This window comes from Erpetoichthys calabaricus, chromosome 15 (assembly GCF_900747795.2).
Source record: "Erpetoichthys calabaricus chromosome 15, fErpCal1.3, whole genome shotgun sequence".
NCBI lineage: Eukaryota > Metazoa > Chordata > Cladistia > Polypteriformes > Polypteridae > Erpetoichthys > Erpetoichthys calabaricus.
Genome location: NC_041408.2, coordinates 18852851 through 18878368, shown reverse-complemented (window position 1 = coordinate 18878368; position 25518 = coordinate 18852851). Strand labels below are relative to the sequence as shown.

General features: G+C 42.2%; 1 protein-coding gene across 1 annotated transcript in view; it reads right to left on the bottom strand.

Annotated features, from left to right (window-relative positions):
• Positions 1–24948, bottom strand: part of epas1b (endothelial PAS domain protein 1b) — a 143305-nt gene extending 118357 nt beyond the window's left edge. Inside the window, exon 1 of the mRNA XM_028820680.2 lies at positions 24603–24948. Coding sequence (XP_028676513.1) covers positions 24603–24628 — 26 coding nt within the window. The 5' untranslated portion in view covers positions 24629–24948. The remainder of the gene's footprint in view (positions 1–24602) is intronic.
• Between the last annotated feature and the right edge of the window lie 570 nt (positions 24949–25518).

Below are 25518 nucleotides of genomic sequence, written 5' to 3'. Positions count from 1 at the left end.
GTCATGCCTGCAGGGCTGGTTGGTGGGGCTGAGTCAAAAGAACAAGTTGTCACCTGGTGGATATGCACAGATATGTTTGTTTGGGCAACCTCAACTGACCCCCCAACTCTCAGAAGGCAGTACCCATATATATATGTGCCATGGTTCAATATAGTCTAACACACAGACATGTTCAGAAATTAGACCAAATCAAATGTCTTTAACAGGGCAGCCTTCTGAAGTTGTCAGCTTTTCAACACAAATGCACAAAAAAGCAAGACAACAAATTGCAAACAGGCTCACAGTATGAAGGGCATGCAACAGGCAATACATCAGAGGGCCTCTGTGTGCTACTGGCATCGTAGAGGGAGACCCTCATAGAATTATTAATACATAGAAGCTGATAGACAAGCAGCAGCATGCACAGAGAGACAGAAAAATATAAACGGGTTAAGTATAATGACACCCTAGCAAAAAACTACAGAGAGACAAAACCCATTTACACAGAATTAAACACAGATATACATAAGTAAAAATATACAGAGATCCACAAAAACACACACATATTGTGAATTTCCCCTTGGGATTAATAAAGTATCTATCTATCTATCTATCTACATAAATAAGTATAAAGACCTAAACAAAATAATATTCAGAAAGCAAAAAAAAAGTAACATTACATATAAAAACGTAACGTTACATATAAATACAGTTAGGCCCATCCATCCATTTTCCAACCCGCTGAATCCGAACACAGGGTCACGGGGGTCTGCTGGAGCCAATCCCAGCCAACACAGGGCACAAGGCAGGGAACCAATCCTGGGCAGGGTGCCAACCCACCACAGGACACACACAAACACACCCACACACCAAGCACACACTAGCGCTAATTGAGAATCGCCAATCCACCTAACCTGCATGTCTTTGGACTGTGGAAGGAAACCCTTGTTACATTCATCCATCCATTATCCAACCCTCCATATCCTAACTACAGGGTCACAGGGGTCTGCTGGAGCCAATCCCAGCCAGCACAGGGCGCAAGGCAGGAAACAAACCCCGGGCAAGGCGCCAGCCCACCACAGGGCACACACACCCACACACCAAGCACACACTAGGAACAATTTAGGATCGCCAATGCACCTAACCTGCATGTCTTTGGACTGTGGGAGAAAACCCACGCAGACACAGGGAGAACATGCACTGTACATAAACTGAATTGCACTCACACATAAATGCAACAAAATAAAAAAAGTATGCACAAACAGAAAAACAAGTATGCTGTAAATCCCAACTACATACAGAGTCTGTCAAAGCCACATATGTTTACTTACATACAAAAATAAATTTAACAATCTCAACCCTTCTAAATCCAGTTCAGGGTCACAGGAGGCTAAGCCTATTCTGGCAGCACTGGGCACAAGACAGGCAACAGTCTTAGATAAAATGCCAGTCCATCACAGGGGCCTGCTCACACAAACACACCTAAGAAGCCAATTTGGAATCGTTAGTTAATCTAAAATGGAGGAGAGAAAGTAGAGAACCCACAGGAAAACCCATATAGAGACAGGGAAAATAGGCAAACTTCACACAGATGACGTGGCTATAGTTAATAATAATAATTCTTTGCATTTATATAGCGCTTTTCTCTCTACTCAAAGTGCTCAGCAATTGCAGGTTAAGGGCCCTGCTCAAGGGCCCAACAGAGCAGAGTCCGTATTGGCATTTACGGGATTCAAACCAGCAACCTTCCGATTGCCACTGCAGATCCCTAGCCTCAGAGCCACCCATCACCTGCTTGTATATACTGTACCACAATGCTATCTCAGATGATACACCACTTGAGTATATAAACATAATCTTACAAACAAATGACACAAGTCCCCCAAATATATACCAGCAGAAACTTAACATTTAGAGACAGACACGAAAACAGAGGCACTGAATGAATTCCCAGCCCTCCCACTAGTCCCACCCATGAGCAGGGCATTTCCTCCAGATTAATACTCCATGTGCTGAATGACCACTGCCTAAAAAACGCTTTCTGACCTTTGTGCTTTGTCACTGGTACTAAGCGTCACAAAGCCCTGCCCGACTAACGACAAGCCTCAGTGCAACACAAAGCACACATTTCTAACTCGAGCACTAGAGTGACCTTTTCCTTCCTGCAGACACTACTGATCAACCAGCTTCCTTTTCAGCATTTTGCTAACAAGTTTGGTAGAATGTATTTGGCAAGTTCTAATGGAGTAACTCATGAGTGTTTAACCAAGAAGTGATGAAAGTGAAAAAAAAACAATACAATATCCCAACAAATGCTTTCATTTTCAGCATGTTCTGTAGTCCTCTAATTATTTAAACATACAAATTTAACAAAAGATTACTTGTAATGTAACATACAATTCTCAAACAAGCTTAATCCTATTTAGGGTCTCAGGGGCATATTCTAGCAGCAGAGTGCCACCCTACTTGGAATATGCTGTAGTCCATAAAGTGGTGTGACGGACCAAAACCTCCCATTACTTAAAAACTAGAAATTACAGCCGTTTGCTGGAGTTTGTTAGCTTTATTGCTCAGATTTACCACACACTTATTTCTCATAACACAACCCAATTATTAACATTAAAAAGAAAAAGCAGCATATTTTCTGATGCAGTAACTGCCAACTATTACACCAAAGGATCTTCTTTTTCAACTGTCCTGTTGTCTTTCCCTACTGTTTTTGTTGCCCTCTACTTTTCTTTCTATATATGTAAATTACAACAGCACCAAAATCTTCCAGAAGACTCCATTACTAATATTTCAGCAAACACCCAATTTTTCAGTTGACATCAGCTCTCCATGAGTGTGCAGGGAACACTATTTTATCCATGAGACCCCCTTCCTTCTCATGTAGACACCTCAAGGTCGGGCCACACTACCCAATGTAGAAGCCTCTTTGTGAGACCCCATCTTCTGATGTAGACACTGGTGACTTCTCATTAAGACGCTCCTTTTTTTTTCTGGCGGACCCGGCCGGGACGCCCCTTCGATGTATGTTCTGGTGGAGCAACCATGGGCTGCTCAATGCCTCCTCCAGGATGCTTGGTGGCAGCCTCCCTGGCTGACGGAGGTGCCTCAGCATCCTGCAGGGCTCCATGGGAGATGGAGTTCTCCACTGCCCTGTTGGGGTCCCTGAGCCCAGCTGGACGAGTCTTCAGCCCCAACCGGGAGTGCAACCGGAAACAGGTGATCAAGAACCTGGAGCACTTCCGGGTGGGCCACAAAAGGAGGAGGAGGACGAAGCTTGACAGGAGGAGTGGTGGTGGTGCCAGAAGGGAGTCTTGTGTTGGAGAGTTGTGATTTTGGGACTGTGTTGTGCCTGTGGGGTTCACGGGGAAGACATGTCCCACAGGTGAAAAAAAATAAACATTTGCTTTTATTTTATACGTGCCTCGGTGTCAGTCTGTGTCGGGTCGGGCGCAATATAGCGCCTTTGTTACACTTTCTAATGCTGCGTTCAAGTGACATTAATGTTTCTGGAGTTACCATTACACTGTCCCACTTCATTCCTTTCCAGTTTTATTTCTGGTTAGACATTTGGGATAAACTTGATTCAAGAGGTCAAGGGTACATCATGATCTAGCAAACTCAGTTAGCAAACATCCTGTATCTTTGAAGTCTCCTGCCAGTAGGTACCAGTTAGAATAACATTCATGTGAAACTCCCCACAGGTAAGCACCTGCCTCTTTTGCACTTCTGCCTACAGGTGCAGACATCAATAACCTCTCGCTGACATCTTACACTGTTGTGAAGACGGCACAAATGCAGAGCTCACATGATATGGGAGTGTTTGTAGTTGCTGTCTGTGACATTACACTGTCTTAACTTGGCTGTTTACATATTGTGCATTTCTGCTTCGAGTTTTGGAAAAAACACGAGACCACTGTTGATTTGCTGCCAGACTGTATGAAAACCAATTGAAGATTATTTGTGAAAATATAAAGCAAAGGAAACAATCAGTATTAGGTGGACACTGCCCCAATCCAAATCCAACTGGACCACAATGTGCCACTTCTGACTGTCCTAACTATTTTGTCTTTATTGCATATAGTGACATTAGGTGAAAGCTCAAGGTTTCAGCATAACTCAATGTGATGTTGAGGCAAAGTGATCTCCAAAAAGTCCTACTATACCCAAAATGTGTTTATGAGCCCGTTTTCACAGAGAACTTTAACATTTCCAAATCTCCACATTTAGCACATGGGTGAATGTTTCTCATCCATCTATCCACAATTTTTTGAAAAAGTTTAATGTCATCAGTCTTGACCATTTTCTCCAAAACAAGAATACAGTCAAAGTAAAAAGTATGTGAACCCTTTGGAATTATCTGGTTTACTGCATGAATTGGTCATTAAAAGTGATCTGATCTTCATCTAAGTCACAGGTACTAATGATATACACAATGAGCTTAACCCAATGACACACAAACAATTCTACTCTTTCATGTCTTTATTTTACAAACACATTCAAAGTTCATAGTGGTAGTGGAAAAAATAAGTGAACCTTGGGATTTAATAACTGGTTGACCCTCTTTTAGCAGCAATGACCTCAACCAGGCTCTTCCTGTGACTGCAGATCAGACCTGCACATCGTGTGGGGGGAATTTTGAGCCCATTCTTCCCTGTAGAACTGCCTTAACTCTTCAATATTCGTTGGTTGTCTTCTGTGTGTGGCTCTCTTCAAGTCATTCCACAGCATCTCAATAGGATTGAGATCTGGGCTCTGACTGGGCCACTCCAAAAGGCCGAGTTTGTTTTTCTGAAGCCATTGTGCTGTGGATTTGCTGCGATGTTTGGAGTCCAAATCATGATGTTCCCTCCACCATACTTTACTGTAGGAATGATGTTTTGATGTTGATATGCAGTGCCCTTTTACGCCAAATGAAGTTCTGCTTGTTCCTCCCAAATAGTTCAATTTTGGTTTCATCACTCCACAAAACATTTTCCCAGTACCGGTGTAGAGTGTCCAAGTGCTCTTTCACAAACTTCAGGTGTTCAGCAATGTTCTTTTTTGGTTTCCTTCTTGGTATCCTGCCATGGACTCCTTTCTTGTTCAATGTTTTGCGTATAGTTAACTCATGAACAGAGATGTTCTAATGACTTCTTCAAGTCCTTTGCTGTCACTCTAGGGTTCTTCTTTACCTCATTGCTGAATTTGCGTTGTTTTCTTGGGGTCACCTTGGCAGGGCGACCACTTCTAGGCAGAATAGCCACAATATCAAATTGTCTCCATTTATAGACAACTTGCCTAATAGTAGGCTGATGAATATCTAAAATCTTTGAGATGACTTTGTAAACCTTTCCAGCCTTATGGAGATTAACAATTCTCGATCGTAGCTCTTCAGACAGCTCTTTTGTGTGAGGCATGATTCCCATCTGGATATGCTTCTTGTCAAAAGCTCAAACTCAAACTTTATAGGGTTTTTTATCAATCAAAGTAATTCAAGGCCACATCTCTGAACACGTTTCATTAAATGGACTCCAGGTGTGCTAAATTCGGACTGCAATGAGCTTTTTAAAAAGTCATTGGCTTAGGGTTCACTTTTTCCAACCTTCAGTTTCACAGTTTGAATAATTTATTCAATATGGTCAAAAATTCTCTGAAAATCTGTGTATCTTTAGTTATAGGAGACTGTGTTTGTTCATTATTGTCACCGACATGAAGATACGACCATGTTTTATATGGGAATTAGACATAAATATAGAGAATTCCTTAGGGGTTCACATTCTTTTTACTTTGACAGTAAGTCTGTCAGATGTACTAATACCACAATATCTAACTTTTTATTAAAAACAATTTATAAAAAAGACTAAACGGTGTATAATACTATACTTGTAGTAGGTGTAAATGTGTATAATTACCATATCTATACACAAACACTCACAAATCTTGTATTTGTATTTATTTATTTAGATGATGGCTAAATCCTAACTGGCCAACTATCTCCATATGGAGCACTGAACTGGCTCAGAGTCACACAATGAGGTCATGAAGATTAAAGAAGTCCTTACTGTCCAAAATTGCACCCGGTAAGCTACATTGTCAACCTTTATGCATTGTGTGTTTATATTAGGATTGGCCATTGCTACACCTCTGCCATATCACCAACACTAAAACAATCTTCTGTCCCAAGCTTGGTGAAGAAGCCATCTTGATCAATATACAACATGGGTTTGAAAATCTGGTCAAGATTCTCTGCAAGAGTATGATCTAAGGAGAAATAAGATGGTAAAAGAGGAGGCTTGGCATCAGCTAAACGGTTATGTTGCACGTGTAATAATACAAGGGTAAGTCAAAAATTATGCACGATAATGTTTTAATATTTTTATAGTATTGACTGCAGCCATAGTTGTATATGCGTGTGTCAGCTTGATAGATAGATAGATAGATAGATAGATAGATAGATAGATAGATAGATAGATAGATAGATAGATAGATAGATAGATAGATAGATAGATAGATAGATAGATAGATAGATACTTTATTAATCCCAGGGGGAAATTCACATGTCTGAGTTGCTGTAAAGCAGGCCTAATCTGGTCTGTTTCATTGTTAGTGTGTTGTCATGCTGCTAACATGGCCACTCCCCTGTCCGTAGAAATCAAAGAGCGGTATGTAGTCATCCATTTTTGTGGGCTGAAGGTGTATTAGGAGGGCAGATCCATCATTGACGTTCAAGTATGAGTATGGATTCTCTCAATGAAGCATCTACGATTGCATTGAAAACTTCACGAATGGTAATACAAGTTTTCATTAGTGAAGGTATCTTCCTTCACTATATTGAACATGCCTATGACAACATTCTATCAGACAGGTGACCATCTGGCAGTATGTTAATAGTCTAGGTGATGGTATTAAAAGTGATGCTTAGGTAAATTTTGCATTGTTTTAGTATTTATTTGCATGAAAATGTTGTGGATTCTTTTTTTTTTTTTTAATATTAACTCTCATATATGATCTATCAGCAAGAGCGAAAGGGAAGGTCTACAGGACGGTAGTGAGACCAGCTATGTTATATGGGTTGGAGACGATGGCACTGACCAGAAAGCAGGAGACAGAGCTGGAGGTGGCAGAGTTAAAGATGCTAAGATTTGCATTGGGTGTGATGAGGATGGAGAGGATTAGAAATGAGGACATTAGAGGGTCAGCTCAAGTGGGACGGTTGGGAGACAAAGTCAGAGAGGCGAGATTGTGTTGGTTTGGACATGTGCAGAGGAGAGATGCTGGGTATATTGGAAAAAAGGTGCTAAGGATAGAGCTGCCAGGGAAGAGGAAAAGAGGAAGGCCTAAGAGAAGGTTTATGGATGTGGTGAAAGAGGACATGCAGGTGATGGGTGTAACAGAACAAGATGCAGAGGACAACAAGACATGGAAGAAGATGATCCGCTGTGGCAACCCCTAACAGGAGTAGCCGAAAGAAGAAGAAGAAGATATATGATCTACACTAAAAGTTAAGCCAAGTATTTAACACCATGCAGCAAAGATGACAATTCTGATAATACAAAAAGTCTTGGGAGGTCAGTAGATATTACTTACCAACCAGTAAGTTAGTGCATCTATCATATATCACAATGTCTTTGTGAGAAAATGGATGCCACAGATATCCTGGGCACAACATTGACATTGTTGGCATTGGGTCAAAAAAGATGGATTGAAAAATCAACTCATTCAGCCTTTGCAAGTGATGATTGGCTTCACCCATTGATGTTATGTTCATAAAGCCTTGTGTCGAGTTTTCCCAACTGGGATGTGAATTGACTAGTAATCCTTTTCTCAGTGCTGATGCCAGTTTGTTTGTCTCAAGTTAAAGCAGAGACATCTGCCATGATTTAATGAAATAAGTTCAATCTTGAGCAGCAGATCGTAAAGTTATATTTTGTGTTAGACTTGGCAAATCCCTATACAACTTTTTAATGATGTTTCAAGAAGTATTTGTTGTTGAAAGCACTGTGGACACAATCACAAAGGAGTCACGAGCTCTTTAAAGAAACAGGCCATGGTGCTTTCTTGGCGAGCTGCTACTACAGAAAAATGAAGGGATGAGAAGTATGAGAAGGGACCAGACGAGATAGTAAATGGAAGTTTTAAAAGCATTTATCGCAAATCACTGTGTTCTCCTCGCAATTCATTCATTCACTGATGCAGGCCACCTCCTACACCTTCTTCATGACTAAACTAAACTGATGCTCAGGCAAACATTTCTTAATTAACTATTTGCTCATCTACAGTTCATCATCTGATCTACACAGTTTACTTCATGTAAGAATATATTAGATAAAGCGTGTTCAGAAAGTGAAGGGATGGACGAATGTAGATACACCTTTATACTCATGGTGTTTGCATTTGCTTGTCTCTTCCAGCATCCTTGGTGTGTGCTCACAGGCACGTTTCAGCTAGTCATTCATTTTCTGGTATCCTAGTAACACACACTCCAGCATCAGTTCACTAGCTTTGGCCTCCTTTCCCTTCTAATCGATAGTCTAACTCTAAGCAAAATGCTTTGTCTCTATGAAGTCAGAGTAGTGATAAGGTAAACCCAAACTGTACAGTAAGTAAGAAAGGGCAAGCTGCAGCAGATATGTGCAAGCACGTCGTCCTTGCCAGTTTGATTTGCTAGCCTGCTTCACTCTCTCCTTTTAAATGTGCAGCCTTCACAGCTCAAAGATTAAAAGCAACAACATTGTTAAGTTGTGGGGGGCGGTGGGAGGAGTGTTGACCAACTCCCTGCTGCAGCTGATCCATTATCATCTTTTATAAGGACGGTGAACTTTGCCCCACTCCATCTCCCAGTTCCCAGGCAAACCGGCTCCCTGTGACATGCAGACATACTGTATGCCTCAAAGTGAGATAATAAGTCTGCTGGGTGACTATTCATGCGCCGCCTCAAGTTGAATGGATAACATGTTCAATAACAAACATAGTAACTGCCTCCCTGCCCACATGGCCCCAACCCCACCACCTTAGTCATCAATGTGGCAGCATTGGCTCACATGCCATTATGTGTAAACCCAGTTCACGCTGTGACCAGCTCTGTGGAAAACATGGGCACCCTTGATATAGGAGCTACAAACAGGCATTTGAGTGGCATTCGGTTTGTGCTAACCTTGCAGTTAGAACACTGATCTCTGGGCACAGGCTCTTCCATGCTGCCTCACAGCGATGCTCCAATTCTTCCTGAGCTTACTTCAGTGAAGTGGCAGTAGAATGACAGAAGTATCAACTCCCATAAGAAGTATTACACCAGAACCAGCAGAGATGAGGCCGACACCCAGTTCACTTTAGAATGATAACCAGGATACTAGGAATTATTTTAGGCTTGTGCTATGATTATTCAACAGTGTGGTCGGCACTGCCGCCCTGCATCTCCAAAGCCTTGCCAGGTCACTGTATGAGTGGTGCTTGCATGTTTTCCTTTTGTCTGCTATGGTTCATCTCCAGCTACTCCAGTTTTCTTCCACATCCTAAAGATGTGTGCACAAGTATAATTTGCAGCTCCACATTCCCCCAGTGTGAGTGTGTATGTTCAGTAAAAGAATGAAGTCCTATTCAGGATTGGTTCCTACCATGAGCTGATGCTAAAAGGATGGAATCCACCTGCCTACAACCCAGAACTGGAATAAATTGGAATACCTTCTAGGATGAAAAGAGCTTAGGTTTTAAAGTGCCTCCAGTGTACTAGCCTGTAGAACTGGGCAGACACTTCAGAATGGCCACATGCCTCTCAGCAGGCCTAAGACAATGTCCTTTCAGTGCAAAATGACAAGCAAGGTTTCCTAATGGTGTCAAAACAGTGCTTATTCATGCAAGTGCCACCTTCACCATCACTAGGCTGCCTGCTAAAGAAAAGGAAAGACCTGCTTACAATAGTGCGACTGCTTCTATCTCACACACACACTCAACCCTGGCAGAAAACTGAGGTTGCCATTTTAGGGCTAGGGTAGAGCACAGGTTTGGCACCCTTGATCAGAAGATGGGTACAATGAATATGGTTGGCATACATCTGTTATATCAAAATATGCAGATGCATACTGTAGTGGCTCTGCACTGCCTTTAGAAGGGGCAGGTGAGCACCTAGAGGCAAGTTTGAGGAAAAAGATTAAACAAAACACAAGGTCAGGCCACTTTAATTCAGCGATTCAACCACTGCACTCCCCAGCTCCAAACTGTCCCACAAGACCGGATGAGTCTGCAGTCTGTGAAGCTCACTTTCTTCTAGGCAGCACAGAAGGCATCAGTACCAGTGAATACATTAGTGTCTTGTCCGGGGAGCAGGACCCGGCCCAGCACTCCTACAGTTCACAGGAAGAGCAATGCCAACGCCTGTAACAATAGTGGCGGCAGGAAGGGAGCAGCCATTGCCTGCAGACATTTTGACTGCCAGCCATAATTCTAGTACCTGAATTACAAATTCAAATCAGAATATGCGGTCATGACTTAACACTTAGTTATATCACAGCATAACGGCCACTAAATAGCTTACAAATATGCTTGCCAGTTGGTACTGCGTCCTCTCTTGAGGAATATGGAAGCAAAGGGTATGTTGCTGAACTTGTTTGAGAAATTCAACATTCCAAGTCTTTTCAGGGGTGCTTATTACAAGTATAATATGGCAGTGTTGCAACAAATACTGCACTACTGCTGTGATGTTGACCAATACAGTTGTAAAATATTGTGGGATATTTAACATGTTTTCTTTTTATGCACGTTTGAACATTCTCATAAAGATTACAATAAATTTGTTGGTAGCGTTTAAAAAAAATACAGACTATTTGAAGCATTGGTTGTTAAGCCACCAAGACTGGTGGCTCTGAGGCTAAGGATCTGTGCTGGCATCTGGAAGGTTGCCAGTTCAAATCCCTATTATACTACCAAAAGAGATTCTCCTCTGCTGTACCCTTGAGCAAGGCCCTTAACATGCAATTCTCCAGGGTTAGGGTTGGCTGACCCTGTGCTCTGACCCTAAGTGGTATGCGAAAACTAACATATTCCTAATACAAGAAATTGTATAAAGTGAACTAAAGAACAAAGAAAGAAAGAAACACAGTTCCTGAAGAAATACTTGTTGTAACATTTCTAGTAGAAAAAAATGACTCTACCCACTATGGTGGAGGGCTGGGGCTCCTGCCCAGCCGGGACACCTGGAGGATGAAAGGACCGGGAGACGGACAATACCTCCCCCGGGACACGAGAGGCCAGCCTCCCTGGTTTGCTTTGGGACCATGGAGCTTGGAAGCTCCACCCTGTGGGGGCCCATGGCCACCGCCAGGGGGGCACATGGATGGTTCCAGAGCCATGGACTGCAGCACTTCCGCCACACCAGGAGGTGCTGCAGGAAGATCATCTGGAGCACATCCGGGTGGGTGCATTATAAAAGGGGCCACGTCACTCCATTCAAGGAGCCAGAGTCAGGAGGCAAAGGATGGAGCTTGCGGAAGAGGAGTGGAGACGGCAGAAGAAAAGAATAAAAGAAAGTAAAGGACGGAGTCTCATTGGAGTGATTTGTGCACTGTATTGTGTGTGTAAGTGCAGAAGAATTATTCAAAGTGTGTGGTTTTCGGACTTGGCTGTCTCAGTGTCTGTCTGTGTCCGGGCTTCTTTCACACCACATAAATAGTCCTATATTTAGTGAGAGTTGTAACAAAGATGTTTAAGATCAAGGTGCTAGTAGTAATGGCAGCGTAACTCATCGCAATTGTATCCTAGAGTAGAGAGACAGCAAAAGTGTAACAGTGGCAGAAGTAAAAGTGACGCTTTACAGTAACAGTTTTTTTTTCCATTAAGGTAGTAGAATTAAATTCTTACTTGCATGTTCTACCCACATGCACTGTCTGGTACCATGATAAACAATAATGTATTAAAATATAGAATTTTCTTTATATTTAATAATAAAAAACACAAATGAGACTACCTGATGCACTCCATACTTGAAACAATCACACCCATAGTGCTGCTAGTAGCATTGAGTATACCAATACAATACAAAAATAAGAGGACATACTAGTACTAGTGCAGTACTACTAATAATATTATATAATAACCAGTAGTGCCTGCAGCAGTGCAGGAGAACACTTGTAGTTATCATGCAGACTTTATATAGTAAAGAGGTTGCAGCTGTAATAAAGCACAAGAGTAATTGTAACCATACTGTATAGTGCTCACACTGTAACAATAGTGTTCACAGCATCAGGTATTAGAAGTGCTACAGAAGTACACAGGAGAGGGTAATAAACCAACAGCATTTACAGTAACCTTATCTACAGTACTACTGATATTAGTACACCAGTGAGAGTATCTGACATCACATTAACACTGCAGTATATTAGATAATACCAAGAACTGTTTCGGTAAACGCACCTCCAGTGCTACTGCAGTGTACAACAGAACAGTACCACACCAGTAGTAACTGTAAATGCACAATAAAACAGACCTTCAATATTGTCTGTGATGAAGAGTTACTATTAATAACAGTAAGAACAGGGTATATTAGCAAAAAAAAAAAACCATACAATCTGCAATGCGACTGGTGCTTTGAAATATACAAGTACCGGAAATACTAGCTGCGGTAACAGTACAGCATAATGGGAAGAGCAACATACCTTAACCAATCACACTTCAAGGAAAGTATTTTTGCTATATTCTCAAGTACTATTATGTTGCTACTGATGGTATTACCTTTTTAAGCACAGTGGTGCTACAGATTCAAATTAACTTTATGGTGTTTTGCTTTTGCTCTGGATACCTGTAGCTCTTAGCAGTACTAATACTAATTTCTGCAGTAATTGTAAAGTAACAATGGTTGTTAGCATTGATACTTGTGGTAGTCACACTGGAAACATTACGGGCAAGTTTTAATTTCCAGCAACAGCAGTCCCAGTGGCAGTACAGTTAGATGGTAACATCAACTATTCTTAAAGTAGTTACATCTGAAATGTTACTTAATGGCTTTAAGTATTAAGGTGATGTACCAATAACAACTGCAATAGTGTGGGGGCCACAGAACAATCAGCCAGACTTTGATTTGAAGTGCAGCTGACAGTATCAGCAGACTGTAATTAGTAGTGTGAGATGCCACAGCAATGCAGTATATGGGCTAATATTAACAGTACTTGCACTAGTCACACATGTAGTGCTACGTGGGTAATTTGTTAATAACATTTTCTGAATGTACCATGTCTGTTGATGGCCTCTATCATAGCGACTACGGTAATCAGATGTCTGCTTATATTGTGTTGTTTCATTTTTTTTTTTTTTTAAACTTTATTAATCCCGAAGGAAATTACTTAGTTTTCGCATACCCCTTGGGGTCAGAGCGCAGGGTCAGCCATTGTACAGTGCCCCTGGAGCATTACAGGTTATGGGTCTTGCTCAAGGGCCCACAGAGTAGGTTCTCTTTTTGGCAGTGACGGGGATTCGAACCGGCAACCTTCTGGATACCAGCACAGATCCTTAGCCTCAGAGCCACCATTTAATACCCATATCAAAAATAAGACATTTTGTAAAACTCAGAAGTACTCTGTCATTGCATGATGCTGAAAGATGTCCATGCATGCATAACTTCTAATTGGATTACTGTAGCGCCTTGCTCAGTGGCTGCACATTGGTGTCACTTATTAGATTTCAGTTAATTTGCAATGCGGCAGACAGCCAGAGTGCTCACTTATGAAGCTTTCCATGGTTTTGGACCTCAATATCAAGTGACCTTCCCATTCCTTATAATCTCCCATGCTTATTTCGATTTGAATGAACAGGATATTGTGTGTTCCCTAGAATAGACAAAGCCACAGCTGGAAATGAAGCATTTGCCTATAAAGCACCTTCTCTATAGAGGTACAGGATTTGGATGCTCTTTCAGGGTTCAAGTCTACCCTAAAAACATGTTTAGTCATGTCTATAAGTAAATATTTAAAATTCAAAATGAAATCTACACTCCTGTTTGAGTTTGTTTCTCTTTTCTTTTTTTAAGTTTCTGTTATAATATTGTTATTGTGTTATTTTAATTTGTGTAAATAACTTAGACAACTTTTATTTTGTTTATTAATTATCTGGTTTTGTCACAAGAAATTTTTGCTTTTACTCCCTTCCCTGTCAACTTATATATTGGATCTTTTTCTTGGGGTTTAAGGCCCAGAAATGCATAAAGCTGCTTTGGGACAATGCTCATTATAAAATATGCTACACAGATACAATTTGTTTTGAGTTGAGTTGATTTTATTTGGTATAAAGGTAATATGCCAGAAGTAATTGCTGCGGAGCAGTGTAAATAGTTTGAACAACTTGTCTTGTCTTCAGTACTGCCGACAGAATGAAGTATGTCAGAACCACCAGCAAGAGCCTCCGTCTTATTCCACAGTATAAGTGACCCCAGTGACAGTGCTAAAAGTAGTCTTATCTGGAAGACACCTACACTGTGAAGTATACCAGTAGCACTAGTAAGAGTCACCGCAAAAGGACTAATCATGCTTACAGCACTTCTTGTGTTAGTAAGGATACTAGACATAACTATAACAGTATTACATAAAGGATAAGAAAAGCAGGGCATGTCACGGTAATCTTCTTCATTGCACAAAGCACTGCAGTCTTTAAACTAATCACAACACTCAGTTTTCAGGTGTATGATACTGAACCAGCATAATAACAAGAGTACTTGCACAGATTCCATGGGCGGTTCTGCCCTTGGCATTACTTTTTGGGGCACAATATGCGATGTCATCATAGTCACTCTACTATCACACCTGCACTGATGGATGCAGTATTAAAAATTAAGATCATAATACCAGTACCAATCACATCAGCGGAGTATTAGTGGTCAGCAGAAGAGTGCAACTTGCCTGCACTACTACCGACTACATTAAGTGTGTCAGCACCATTAGACTTATGTTTGGATAAACTTTATGAATCCTATGGGGAAATTCAAAATTGCAGTAATAGTATAGCATGAGGAGTAATGGCAAAAATGTAAGTAGAACCACTTACTAGTAGTAAACCAGTTCCAAAAGTTGTGCCAGCACACATACATTAGGGTGGCATGGCATACTAGTAGTGAAAAAATACCAAAAAAACCCATTTTTAAAATGGTACAGTGCCAGCGTTTCTGTATTGTCGGCACTAGAACTGAACATTAGCTTTTCACCCCTTTAGTGCATGGTTAATAACACAAGGAAAGATGTGGTTTGACGCTCCGCAGACCTACCCTCATTCCCAGCTTCGAGCAACTGTGACTTCACGAGGGACTAACCCCCCAACTCCCTTTCTTGTGTCGACGCACACTGACTGGATGGTCCAATTTGGAAGCAGCGTAATGGTGCAGCAACCAGTAAACCTGCGGTAAAATCAGCCAGACTTTGATTTCCAGTGCTACTGACAGCATTAGGAATACCATAACCAGTAGTGTGAGAGACAGCAGCAAAGCAGTATCTGGTCTAACAGTAACAGTGCTTGCAATAGTCGGACCCATAGTGTGATGTGAGAAATTTGTAAATAGGCTAGGTAAGTGTGCCAAGGCTGTTGATGGTCTATCTATGGGGATATTTGTTATTTGTTTTAGAACTGTTTTGGTACCAGTACTGAGGTCCAAATGCTGGTATCGACAACAACGTTTAGAACTGATTCAGCACTAGTGCACATGCACACAAACCAGTAGCTATCAGAGTCAGAGCAACAGCATTTGTCACATGAACAAGGACAAAATCTATACAGCTGATCCCATAGACTCAATACCCTCACACAGCTGCAGAGACCCTTTACATCTTATGTCCTTCATGAAACATACAGTACACAGTCCCATTATTGACACTGTAGGTCACAGGTGTCGAACTCCGGTCCCGGAGGGCCGCAGTGGCTGCATGTTTTCATTCTAACCATCTTCTTCATTAGTGAGCTGTTTTTTTGCTTTAGTTTTAATTAACTTGACTCAGGCCCCTTAATTGTCTCTTTTTCCTTAATTAGTAGCCACACAATAATGAGACATCAAACAAGCCAGCACATGACCAGCTCCCCTGTGCCCATCACACAATATCTGAAAATAAATAAAAGGTGAAGGTCTCAGTAAGGTTGATCTCTCAGGTCACCAAAACATTTTGACATTGGTGTTCTTAGAAAAATCAACAGAATTGGAAATGTCTGCTGTGGCAGAAGGAGAGCAGCAACAAGCCATTGAATTAAATAACGGGCTTAATTAACAGCAAGAATCGGCTTCTCATTAAGAGACTGGTTGGGGTGAAATTAGTTGGAGTTTAAAATCCCAGTTGGCTCGTTTCACGTCTCATTTCTGTTTGGCTGCCATTTGATGAAGAAAGGAATCAATTCGGAGGACTGAATCCTTAAAAACAGGGCTATTGAAATGAAGGGAAAATGAGTTGATTAGCAGTGAAAACTACTCACTGATTAGGAAAAGGGTTAGAATGAAAATCTGCAGCCACTGCAGCCCTCCAGGCCTGGAGATCGACACCTCTGCTGTAGGCAGTCAGAAGACACAGAGGTGGCAGTGTTTAATGTAATTCCTGACTGCTGTTCAGTCTTGCACCTGGACTCTTGATGTGACTCTGAATCTTTTACTCAGGTTCCATTTTTGTGCCCACATTTCGGTATGCAGGAAGCTGCACCTCTGTATGCAACATTTCCAACTTGAGGCAGAAACTAGGTCCTATCACCAGCCTGTCACATCTGCGTTTTAAATGATGGACTGATTTCTGCAGGCAGGGAAAAACAATAAAAGTGCAATGTCCTGGTGGGCATTAAACACCTTTTGCAACTACTGTATGCAGTGTCACAATACATGTGATCTAAGTGACACTTCAGTGATGAGATCGTTGGTCCCAAGCTTGCTGGTTCCAGCATCTCTGAATCAGTAGACCTAGTGTCACTTTCATACACTTCTATGTTTAGAACTTATAAAGAACAGTGTGATTAACAAAAAGCATCTAGTGTAGGGCAGCTCTGTAGGTGAAGACACCTTGCCAATAAGAGAGGTCACTAGAAGAATGACCGTTGTTGATCATGTAAACAGAAAGGCTGCTCTCTTTAGAACTGCGGTGTCCAAGACGAGCAGCTCTGAACACCAGAGCATTGGTCCTTGAAGACCACACAGGTTCCACTCCTCTCAGTTAAAAACAGGCAGATAAGACCACAGTGCGCAAGTGATCACCAAATCTGGATGACAAGGCTGGAAAGAAATGTCATCTGTTTGCTGCAGTTTGCATAAGGTAAGGCCACAACTTCGCATAAACTGCATGGATCCGTTCAGCCTTGTGTTAATAATATTGGCCGGTGGATATTATGCACTGATTAGACTTCTTCATACCAACTGATCATCATTTGAATGCCACAGCATAGCTAAGCAATGTCGTGGCCATATGTATCCTTTATGGCCATGATCTATCCTTGCTTAAATAGATAACTTTCAGCAAGATAATGGACTCTGTCACAAAAAGAAAATCTTTTCAAGCTGATTCCTCAAACATGACAGGCTTTAATTAACTTGCATTGCCTGCACAGTCCCAAAATCTCAAAACAGCAGAGCTTCTTTGGGGATAAGGTGGAAAAAGATGTTTACAAAATGAATGTGTGGCCAAAACATCTGCAGGAAGTACAGACAACACAGACCAGAATTCTTACGGAAAGTTTCCAAAGCCTTGTTGAATCCATGCCTCAAGAAATTTGGGGTCCTACCAGTATTAGTTACGGGTACCTAAAAAAGTAAGCAATGAGTATATAGTACTTTACCTGAGATCCCCATCTCAGCAAGTCTACATTAAGAAATACTGTATATGAGGAATGACGTTTCAACCCCATACCCCATAGCCGTGAGAAACCTTCTTTCATTCAATAACTTAAACCTGATCGTATAACCAGAGTGCTTCTTCATCAGGCCAATAATCTCAATGCCGCATTAGGGACTGGAGGAATTTAAACTTAAAACTAAAAAAGAATTTCAGTGTGCAGGATAGGATTCTGCCATCTGCTGGTGCTCAGCAGTACTGCATAAAATTGAATATAATGCTGATGGCTTAGCTTGCCCCTGATTAAATGTGGTTAATTTTTACATATTTGATTCATAATATGAATTTTATTGGTGTACTTGAGTTCCCATTGCACGTGTGTCTGTATAACGTTGATATAAGAGAGAGGGTAGGTAAGGAGCACGCGCTGATACAGAGCATTACCGCACCCACCCCATGACAAACCAACTCAGGATCCCAGATTAGGGCCCGAGTGCAGCAATGTGACAGGTGACACCTCAGCACCAGACTCGTTTGGACAGAATGGGACAGCGGGAGGTTTTTAATGGTGCCTGGAGTGCCAATTCTGCCAGCAACCCCAGGTCTTTCCCTGCAGGTTGAAGGGCCTACATGCAGGGCTGGATGCAGATTAACGTCATACCCTGGACGGAGCAATTGCAGGTTAAGGGCCTTGCTCAAGGGCCCAACAAAGTATTTATTTAGTAATGGCATTTACGGGATTCGAACCGGCAACCTTCCGATTACCAGTGCATATCCCTAGCCTCACTCCGATGATATAAAAGCAGCAACAAATTATTTTTTCACAAAACCTTTTGACCCAGAGAGGGGAACTTGTCTGGCTTGGGACCAGATAACATCACAAAGATAAACCAAGGACGCTTACAGACTAACAAGAGCTTAGAGAAGACAGGGGCTAACAGGTAACCCTGCTTAGAGGTCACCCGCCACTGCTTTCTCACTACATTTCACCAAACTCGACATTTTTTGAAGACCCCCTGGGATTGCAGGCTTCCCATTTGTTACACTTGGTTGCCACCGGTGAACCAAACAGTCTTACTACAGTTTCAGAACATTCCAAAATGGTGTCGCTGGAATCTAGGAGGTAGCTCCCGAATGAGATTGGGAAAAAATAAAACAATAACACAACAGGAAAGGCTTAAAAGAACAATTGTAACATACACAGTTGCCCACCCCCAGACCCAGGATACCTCAGACACAACCAGGTTATTGAGAGAACCTCTGTGTCACGTAGGTCAGCTCCTGTCACAATAGCCTATTTAGGATTGTATTAACTGAGAATAATAAGACAGAAGAATTGTTTCACATACAAAAATGAACCAAATATAAAGAGAGCCTTTCCATTCCATCCATCTTTGAGATGGCAGTGTCATGGTGAGGCCTACTCCTGCAGCACCAGGCGCCAAGTAGGAGCAAAGCCCGAATGCAGGGCAGATAGCTGTATATTTTTAAAAATAAGAAAACACATGAGGCAGTGTCCACTTATTATTACATAAATTCAAACACGTACTGCTGCTGTATTATGGCGTTACTCTCCATCTGAACACATCAGTAAGGACTTCTTCATTGCAACTTGCTAAGAGCTCTCTTGAGTTCCAGTTGTCCCTCTAATTAACAAATCCTAACAGAACAAAAAGGAACAATCTGACACAGGAGTAATCTAATTCAGGGTCACGTGGAGCCAATTTAGCAGCACTTGGCACAAGGCAGGACACCAGTCCTTCACTGGCACTTCTAATTAATGTTATAACACCTCAGAAATGTTCACATAACACTCAAAGTGATTAAAATGAGGATCTATTATGTCAGACTGTAAATGTAAAATCTACATAGTTTTTTTGTATAGGATTCCTTTATAAACAATACCATTTTATCATATAAAATAAATAAGTCTCTTGTTTCATGTAAAGCTTAATTAGATGTTCCTCAAGTATTCAGGATTATTTACATGGCGTATACTCTGTGTATTATATGAAGTAATGTTTATTAAAATTAGTGTTATAAATAAATCTATCTAATCAATATTGTCATATGAAATTATAAATATTACTTTATAATGTCTGCGGTGGGTTGGCACCCTGCCCAGGATTGGTTCCTGCCTTGTGCCCTGTGTTGGCTGGGATTGGCTCCAGCAGACCCCCGTGACCCTGTGTTCGGATTCAGCGGGTTGGAAAATGGATGGATGGACTTTATAATGTGAGTGGGACTTTGGTGCTGAAGACTGCCTTCATATCACACATTGGTCACTACCTTGTATGCTGTTTGCATGCTTGGTGTTCCAGCTTTGCAAAGGATGCTGTTGTGATGGGTTTGGCCCCCAGTGAACTCTTCTTCTTCTTCTTTCAGCTGTTAGGGGTCGCCACAGCGGATCATCTTCTTCCATATCTTCCTGTCCTCTGCATCTTGTTCTGTTACCCCCATCACCTGCATGTCTTCTCTCACCACATCCATAAACCTTCTCTTAGGACTTCCTATTTTCCTCTTCCCTGGCAGCTCTATCCTTAACATCCTTCTCCCAGTATACCCAGCATCTCTCCTCTGCACATGTCCAAACCAACGCAATCTCGCCTCTCTGACTTTGTCTCCCAACCGTCCAACTTGAGCTGACACCTCTAATGTACTCATTTCTAATCCTGTCCATCCTCGTCACACCCAATGCAAATCTTAGCATCTTTAACTCTGCCACCTCCAGCTCTGTCTCCTGCTTGGCTTGGCCCCCAGTGAACTCTGAATTGAACTAAATGTGTTTAAAAATAGTTTGATGGAGTTTACAGAGTAAAGTGTTTACATATATTAATTTGCAAAATATACATCTTCAAAATAAATATACTGGAATTGTGAAAGCCTGTTCATTAGCTGTTTTTTCTGCACTGTGCATGTGCAGCTTCATTGCTAATTTATTCATATAATAATTAGATTAAGAAATTGCACATAAAAAGACCAGTCAAGACCCAGTGCCGCTTTCTTTAAATATTTCGCCTTCAGTCATTCCAAGATCGTTGCTGTCAACCGAAATAAAAATAACATGGGGACGAAAAGTAGCTGCGACCTGTTAGACAAGCTGCAGACCCACAGAGAGGAGCCCCGGGGCAGGAAAGGCCGCTCGGCGTGTCAATCACAGCGTTACGCGGGCTGAGAGGCCGGGTACAAGTTAATTAAAAGTGTGGACTCCTGCGGCACAGCCGTCGGCTACACAGGTAAAAGATAAAAAAAAACGGGCTTCCACCCCTGGACGCGGGTCATCACTGGGAAATAACTCGGCGAAAGAGCGCGGCGCGGCTTCCCGGCCGGGACGAGGGCCGACAGTGCCACACGCAGACAGGCTCGGATGAGGCGGCGCCCATGGCTTGTCACCGGCTGAGGGTCAAGTCGTTTTTACTTCTAAAACTGACAGTTAATTACGCACATTCCTGTGATCATTATTTGCCTAAATCACCAAAGTGGTGAGTTCTTCCCTGTGGTTGATCGCTAATTTTGTAAGCACCAAGGAGGCACATGACGATCACTGCATTGTCGTTTTTAGGCTGAGAACTGTTTTTTTTTTCGGACAGAAGGAGAATTTGGTAAAAGCAAATAAAAGTAATTTTGCATTTTAGCGAATGCCTAATCCTCGGGGTACCACCGACAAAGAACGAAGGAAAGACGTCCAAGTTTCGGTCCTCAAATCTTATGATCGGTGCTCGTTGAACAGTCGTCCTTTTGAACAGTGGTTTATGGAAAAAGTAAAAGAAATGGAATTCAGAATGGATGGATGTAATGTAATTAATGCTTATACATTTATCACTTCGTGTTACAGAACAGAGTTTGCTTGCATCAAAGTTTAATGTTATAAGCACGCGATGACAACTGCTGCCAATTTTATCGGACGAGCTCGTTATATTACATCGATCTATGCTGGTCCTCGTTTCTTCTTAACACCATTATTTTATCTTACTTTAGGTTGTACAGAGCAAAATCGCTACACATTGACACTAAAAACACTCTTTTCTATTGATTCCATAAGATTTTTAACAGCAGCGATTTTGCTTTATATTTATACCCCGTCGGCACTACACTGCTAACCTGTCTGTTCGCCATGCCGAGCACGAGACCGAATAGCAGACTCAAAAGAAACAAAGCGGGCACGTAAAGCCGACCTGATGTCCATGCCTAATCAATGCCAAGCTGATCTGCAGGTAGGCCCACTGGAACAGTAACGTAACGAAATCGGGGCAGTCATTACAATGCAGATCGCCTTCTAGTAAAGCCATGCAGTCTGCACGAAGAGCCGCAGGTTTTCGGAATACCTCGTTTGCCTTTTAACTGAGCGCGGCGCATTTTTGTTGTATTGATTATATATTATCAGTACAAAACTAACACTCGGGGTTAATAAGCAACCTGCAATTACACGCCGGATATCTTTCTTAAAGTCCCCCCCCTTTTTATTGAAGCCGTCAGTTGTGATAATGAGATCACTTGCTTTCATATGTATGTTATTATAGGTAGTATTAAAGCAACCGGCATCACTAAATATCAAGTTCTCATTAATCAACGGGTGCTGAAAATTTAAATATTTTGTATAGGATTCATGTGTGAATACTGGTATTCAACTTTTTTTGTAGATAATTCAAAAACAGATTACAGTATCTGTAACAGCATTTACCAATTCTATAGTGAGATATATTGAAGTCACCCGCAGAGAACGGCAGGTAAAAGACTTGCCCTGCCTCACAAAACACGTCCATATAGTCGTCTGTGACCAATTTAGATAACCAGTTTCGTACAAAAGAACATTTTATCTGTCACCAATAAGGTTTAGATAAACGCGCCATGCTGCAACTGTCTCACACCAGAATAAGAGGATTCAGATTTCTATACAAACATATACATTGTCGTAGCGTTCTTTAGATTAAAGACAATTCTGTTCAAACGTAGATTGCTAAACCTGCTGCGATTTACAGACAGGTTAACTGGGACACTATATATGACAGACACAGGGAGTGATAGTAGATCTATTATGAATAACAAACAGACTGTATATAATGGACAGGAAAAGCACTGTACGAAGGAGACGCAGATCTCGAAGATGCCATTAGACCGACAAATTGTAAAGGTGCATTTATTTTTTAAGAGTTTGTCTTAATAGTAACATTTTCTTCTGTTCCGTTCTCATTGAACAAAATGAAAAAGAGCAAAGGCATACACTATAATTTAAAATTACAAAGAATACAAACATTTCACCGTGACATTAATGTAAAAAAAGAAAACAACTTAACAAAAGGACCTTTGATCAAAGAATAATTTTGCTTAATCTTTTTTCCACAAATTATCTGGACTTTTAGGATGCTTTTATAATTTTTAAACTGATTAGATATAATTTACTATTTTTGATGCACCATAAAGGCAGCTAAAATCAATAAATTGCAAATCAGAACGAATCCATTTGTTTTCTACTCTTTATTTAAGAATTACGCAATTCCACCCCACTAAGGCAAAGTACATAATTCGGCGGATTTATGAAATCAGTAATGAAAGTCGGATTTCCAGGCTTTGTTTCGGTGATATTCTTGTCCCGATTTTACACCAAAGAACGGCAACACCTCTTCAACGGACCCGTTTGTCGCTACAAAGGGCCGCGACCTTTTCTGTCAGGAAACCGCAGTCTGTCGGGGAATAAAGACGCCTTGAGTGTACGCGGCTCCTTGGCGGATTACCATCCACTGTGTAGCAAATCTGGCAGCTTTTGGGATTAGCAGGACACAATTAAAACCAATCACTCGGCATGCTTATTTTTGTTAAGGTAGGGTTCTCTGGAAGGCCCGCTCCCTGGAGACCGTGAATCCGCCAAACCCGTTAATCACCTTGTTAATTAATGAGTGGCTTAACATGGAAAATAAGACGTTAGACGATTGCCTGGGTGTCCTAAGCGTGCCTTAATCGCGGTTAATTAAATCAGATCTCGGCTCATTAGCCAAAGTCTCCGCAACGTCGTGTTTTGGGTCAAAGATCGAACTCTGAATTTTTTGATGTTTGTTTCTCTCCTTTGTTTTTGTGTCACTTAAGTTTTGCACATCACGCACGGACAGCCAAAGCAGTACGCTGAAGGACACGAAAAGGCGCTATATGAAGTGTCAAGCAGGAGAGATATGTATCGTTTTCTTTTTTTTTTAATTTGACGGGACAAGGTGTTTGCGACAACAGCCGTAACCCCAAATCGTTCTTCTGCCTTCATCTGTCACGACACGTGTATGACACACACCACCTAATCTGACAGCTGACCCGAAAACAACTCTTAAGGTCAAGGCGAGTATTTTGCACGCTCCACTTAATCATTTTTATTTTTTCCGGAATTATGAACTCCTCTCCAACTTTAATTCTCACAAACTCACAGTTTTCATTTTCACTGTTTGCGGAGTGTCTAGTCGAAGTCAGATCACAAAATAAAATAAAAAGTAAACGAGCACCTCTGCTTATTTATGTGCGTCAGCGCCAGTTACAGATCATTGCGACCTGAACACCGTCCAGTTAAAACTACATGGCAAAACATTAAGGATGTTTGCCAACTGAGTTGTGTGGTGGTCTCTTTTATCCGTTGCGAACTTTTGCCAACTGAGTTGTGTGGTGGTCTCTTTTATCCGTTGCGAACTTTTATTTCGATGATCGTTTGCATTTCTGACCAGGCTGCAGTACTCGGCTTTCAATAACTCGAACCTTTGCCCGCTGAGTCGCGCCGCGGCGTCCAGTCTTCACTCTCAACAGTCGCACAAAAGCCCGAACAACCTGCGGCGTCTATTCCGGGTCATCCCAACTCGGACAGGCTCGCAGTTTTCGCACCCCTGTCCTGCCTACCTCTTCTTCTCCTTGTCTGCCGTCATGACTGGCTTGTCTCGTGTGCTCCAGGTGCAGGTGCGCTCTCCGCGGCTCCGGCTATACAGTCTCAGGGCACTGCTGAGGATCGCACAGCCGATCCGCTCCTCTTCGCTGTCGGGCAGTTCAGCAAATCCAAAAAGACGGTGGAGGGGCGAATCTCCTCGCTGCGCCTCTCGAGTCGCTCTGGGAAAGCAGCAGCCCGACCCCCCGGCGTCTCTCTCCCGGCTCTGCCCGGCGCTCCTCCCCTGAGTGGCCGGCGCACCGGGGCGGGACGAGGCGGAGCGGAGAGGAGTGGCGGGGGCTGAAGTGGAGGTTGGACTCGGCGTTGGCGTCGCGTGAGGAGAGAGGGCTGGGCGCTTGCAATGGGACCCGCGACGTACTACGCAGCCGGTGTGGCCTCAACAGGTGCAGGGGACTTCGAGCCTGGCATCACACCGGCACACTGTGGGTCCAAAGCCGCCGAGAGAAGCTGTAAAACCTTTTGGAAGGGCCAGTTGTGGCAGCTTTTGCCATCCCAACTGACGCCTTCCTTCATTGGCAGTCAATCTCCTATGTTAACTAGTGATGTTTAAACTCTTACTGTAGTCCTGGACATCGTGAATCTCGCATAGCAGTCTGGCTGGCACATCTAACCTTTGATACATTTGACAGTTCATGTGTGTGGGGAGATCTCTATCCTGGCAGGAATCTATGCAAGGCAAGGGACCATCGCCAGACAGGCTGCCACTACATTGAAGGGCACACACCAAGTCATTCATATAGGGACAATCTGAACCCCAAGTCGGTGCAATGTGCTCAGGAGACTGGACTGCCCAAAGCAAAACCTACAGACCTGGGGAGAATATGCAGACTTCACCCAGGCAGTGTCAATGCCAGAATTTGTACCCAGTAAGAT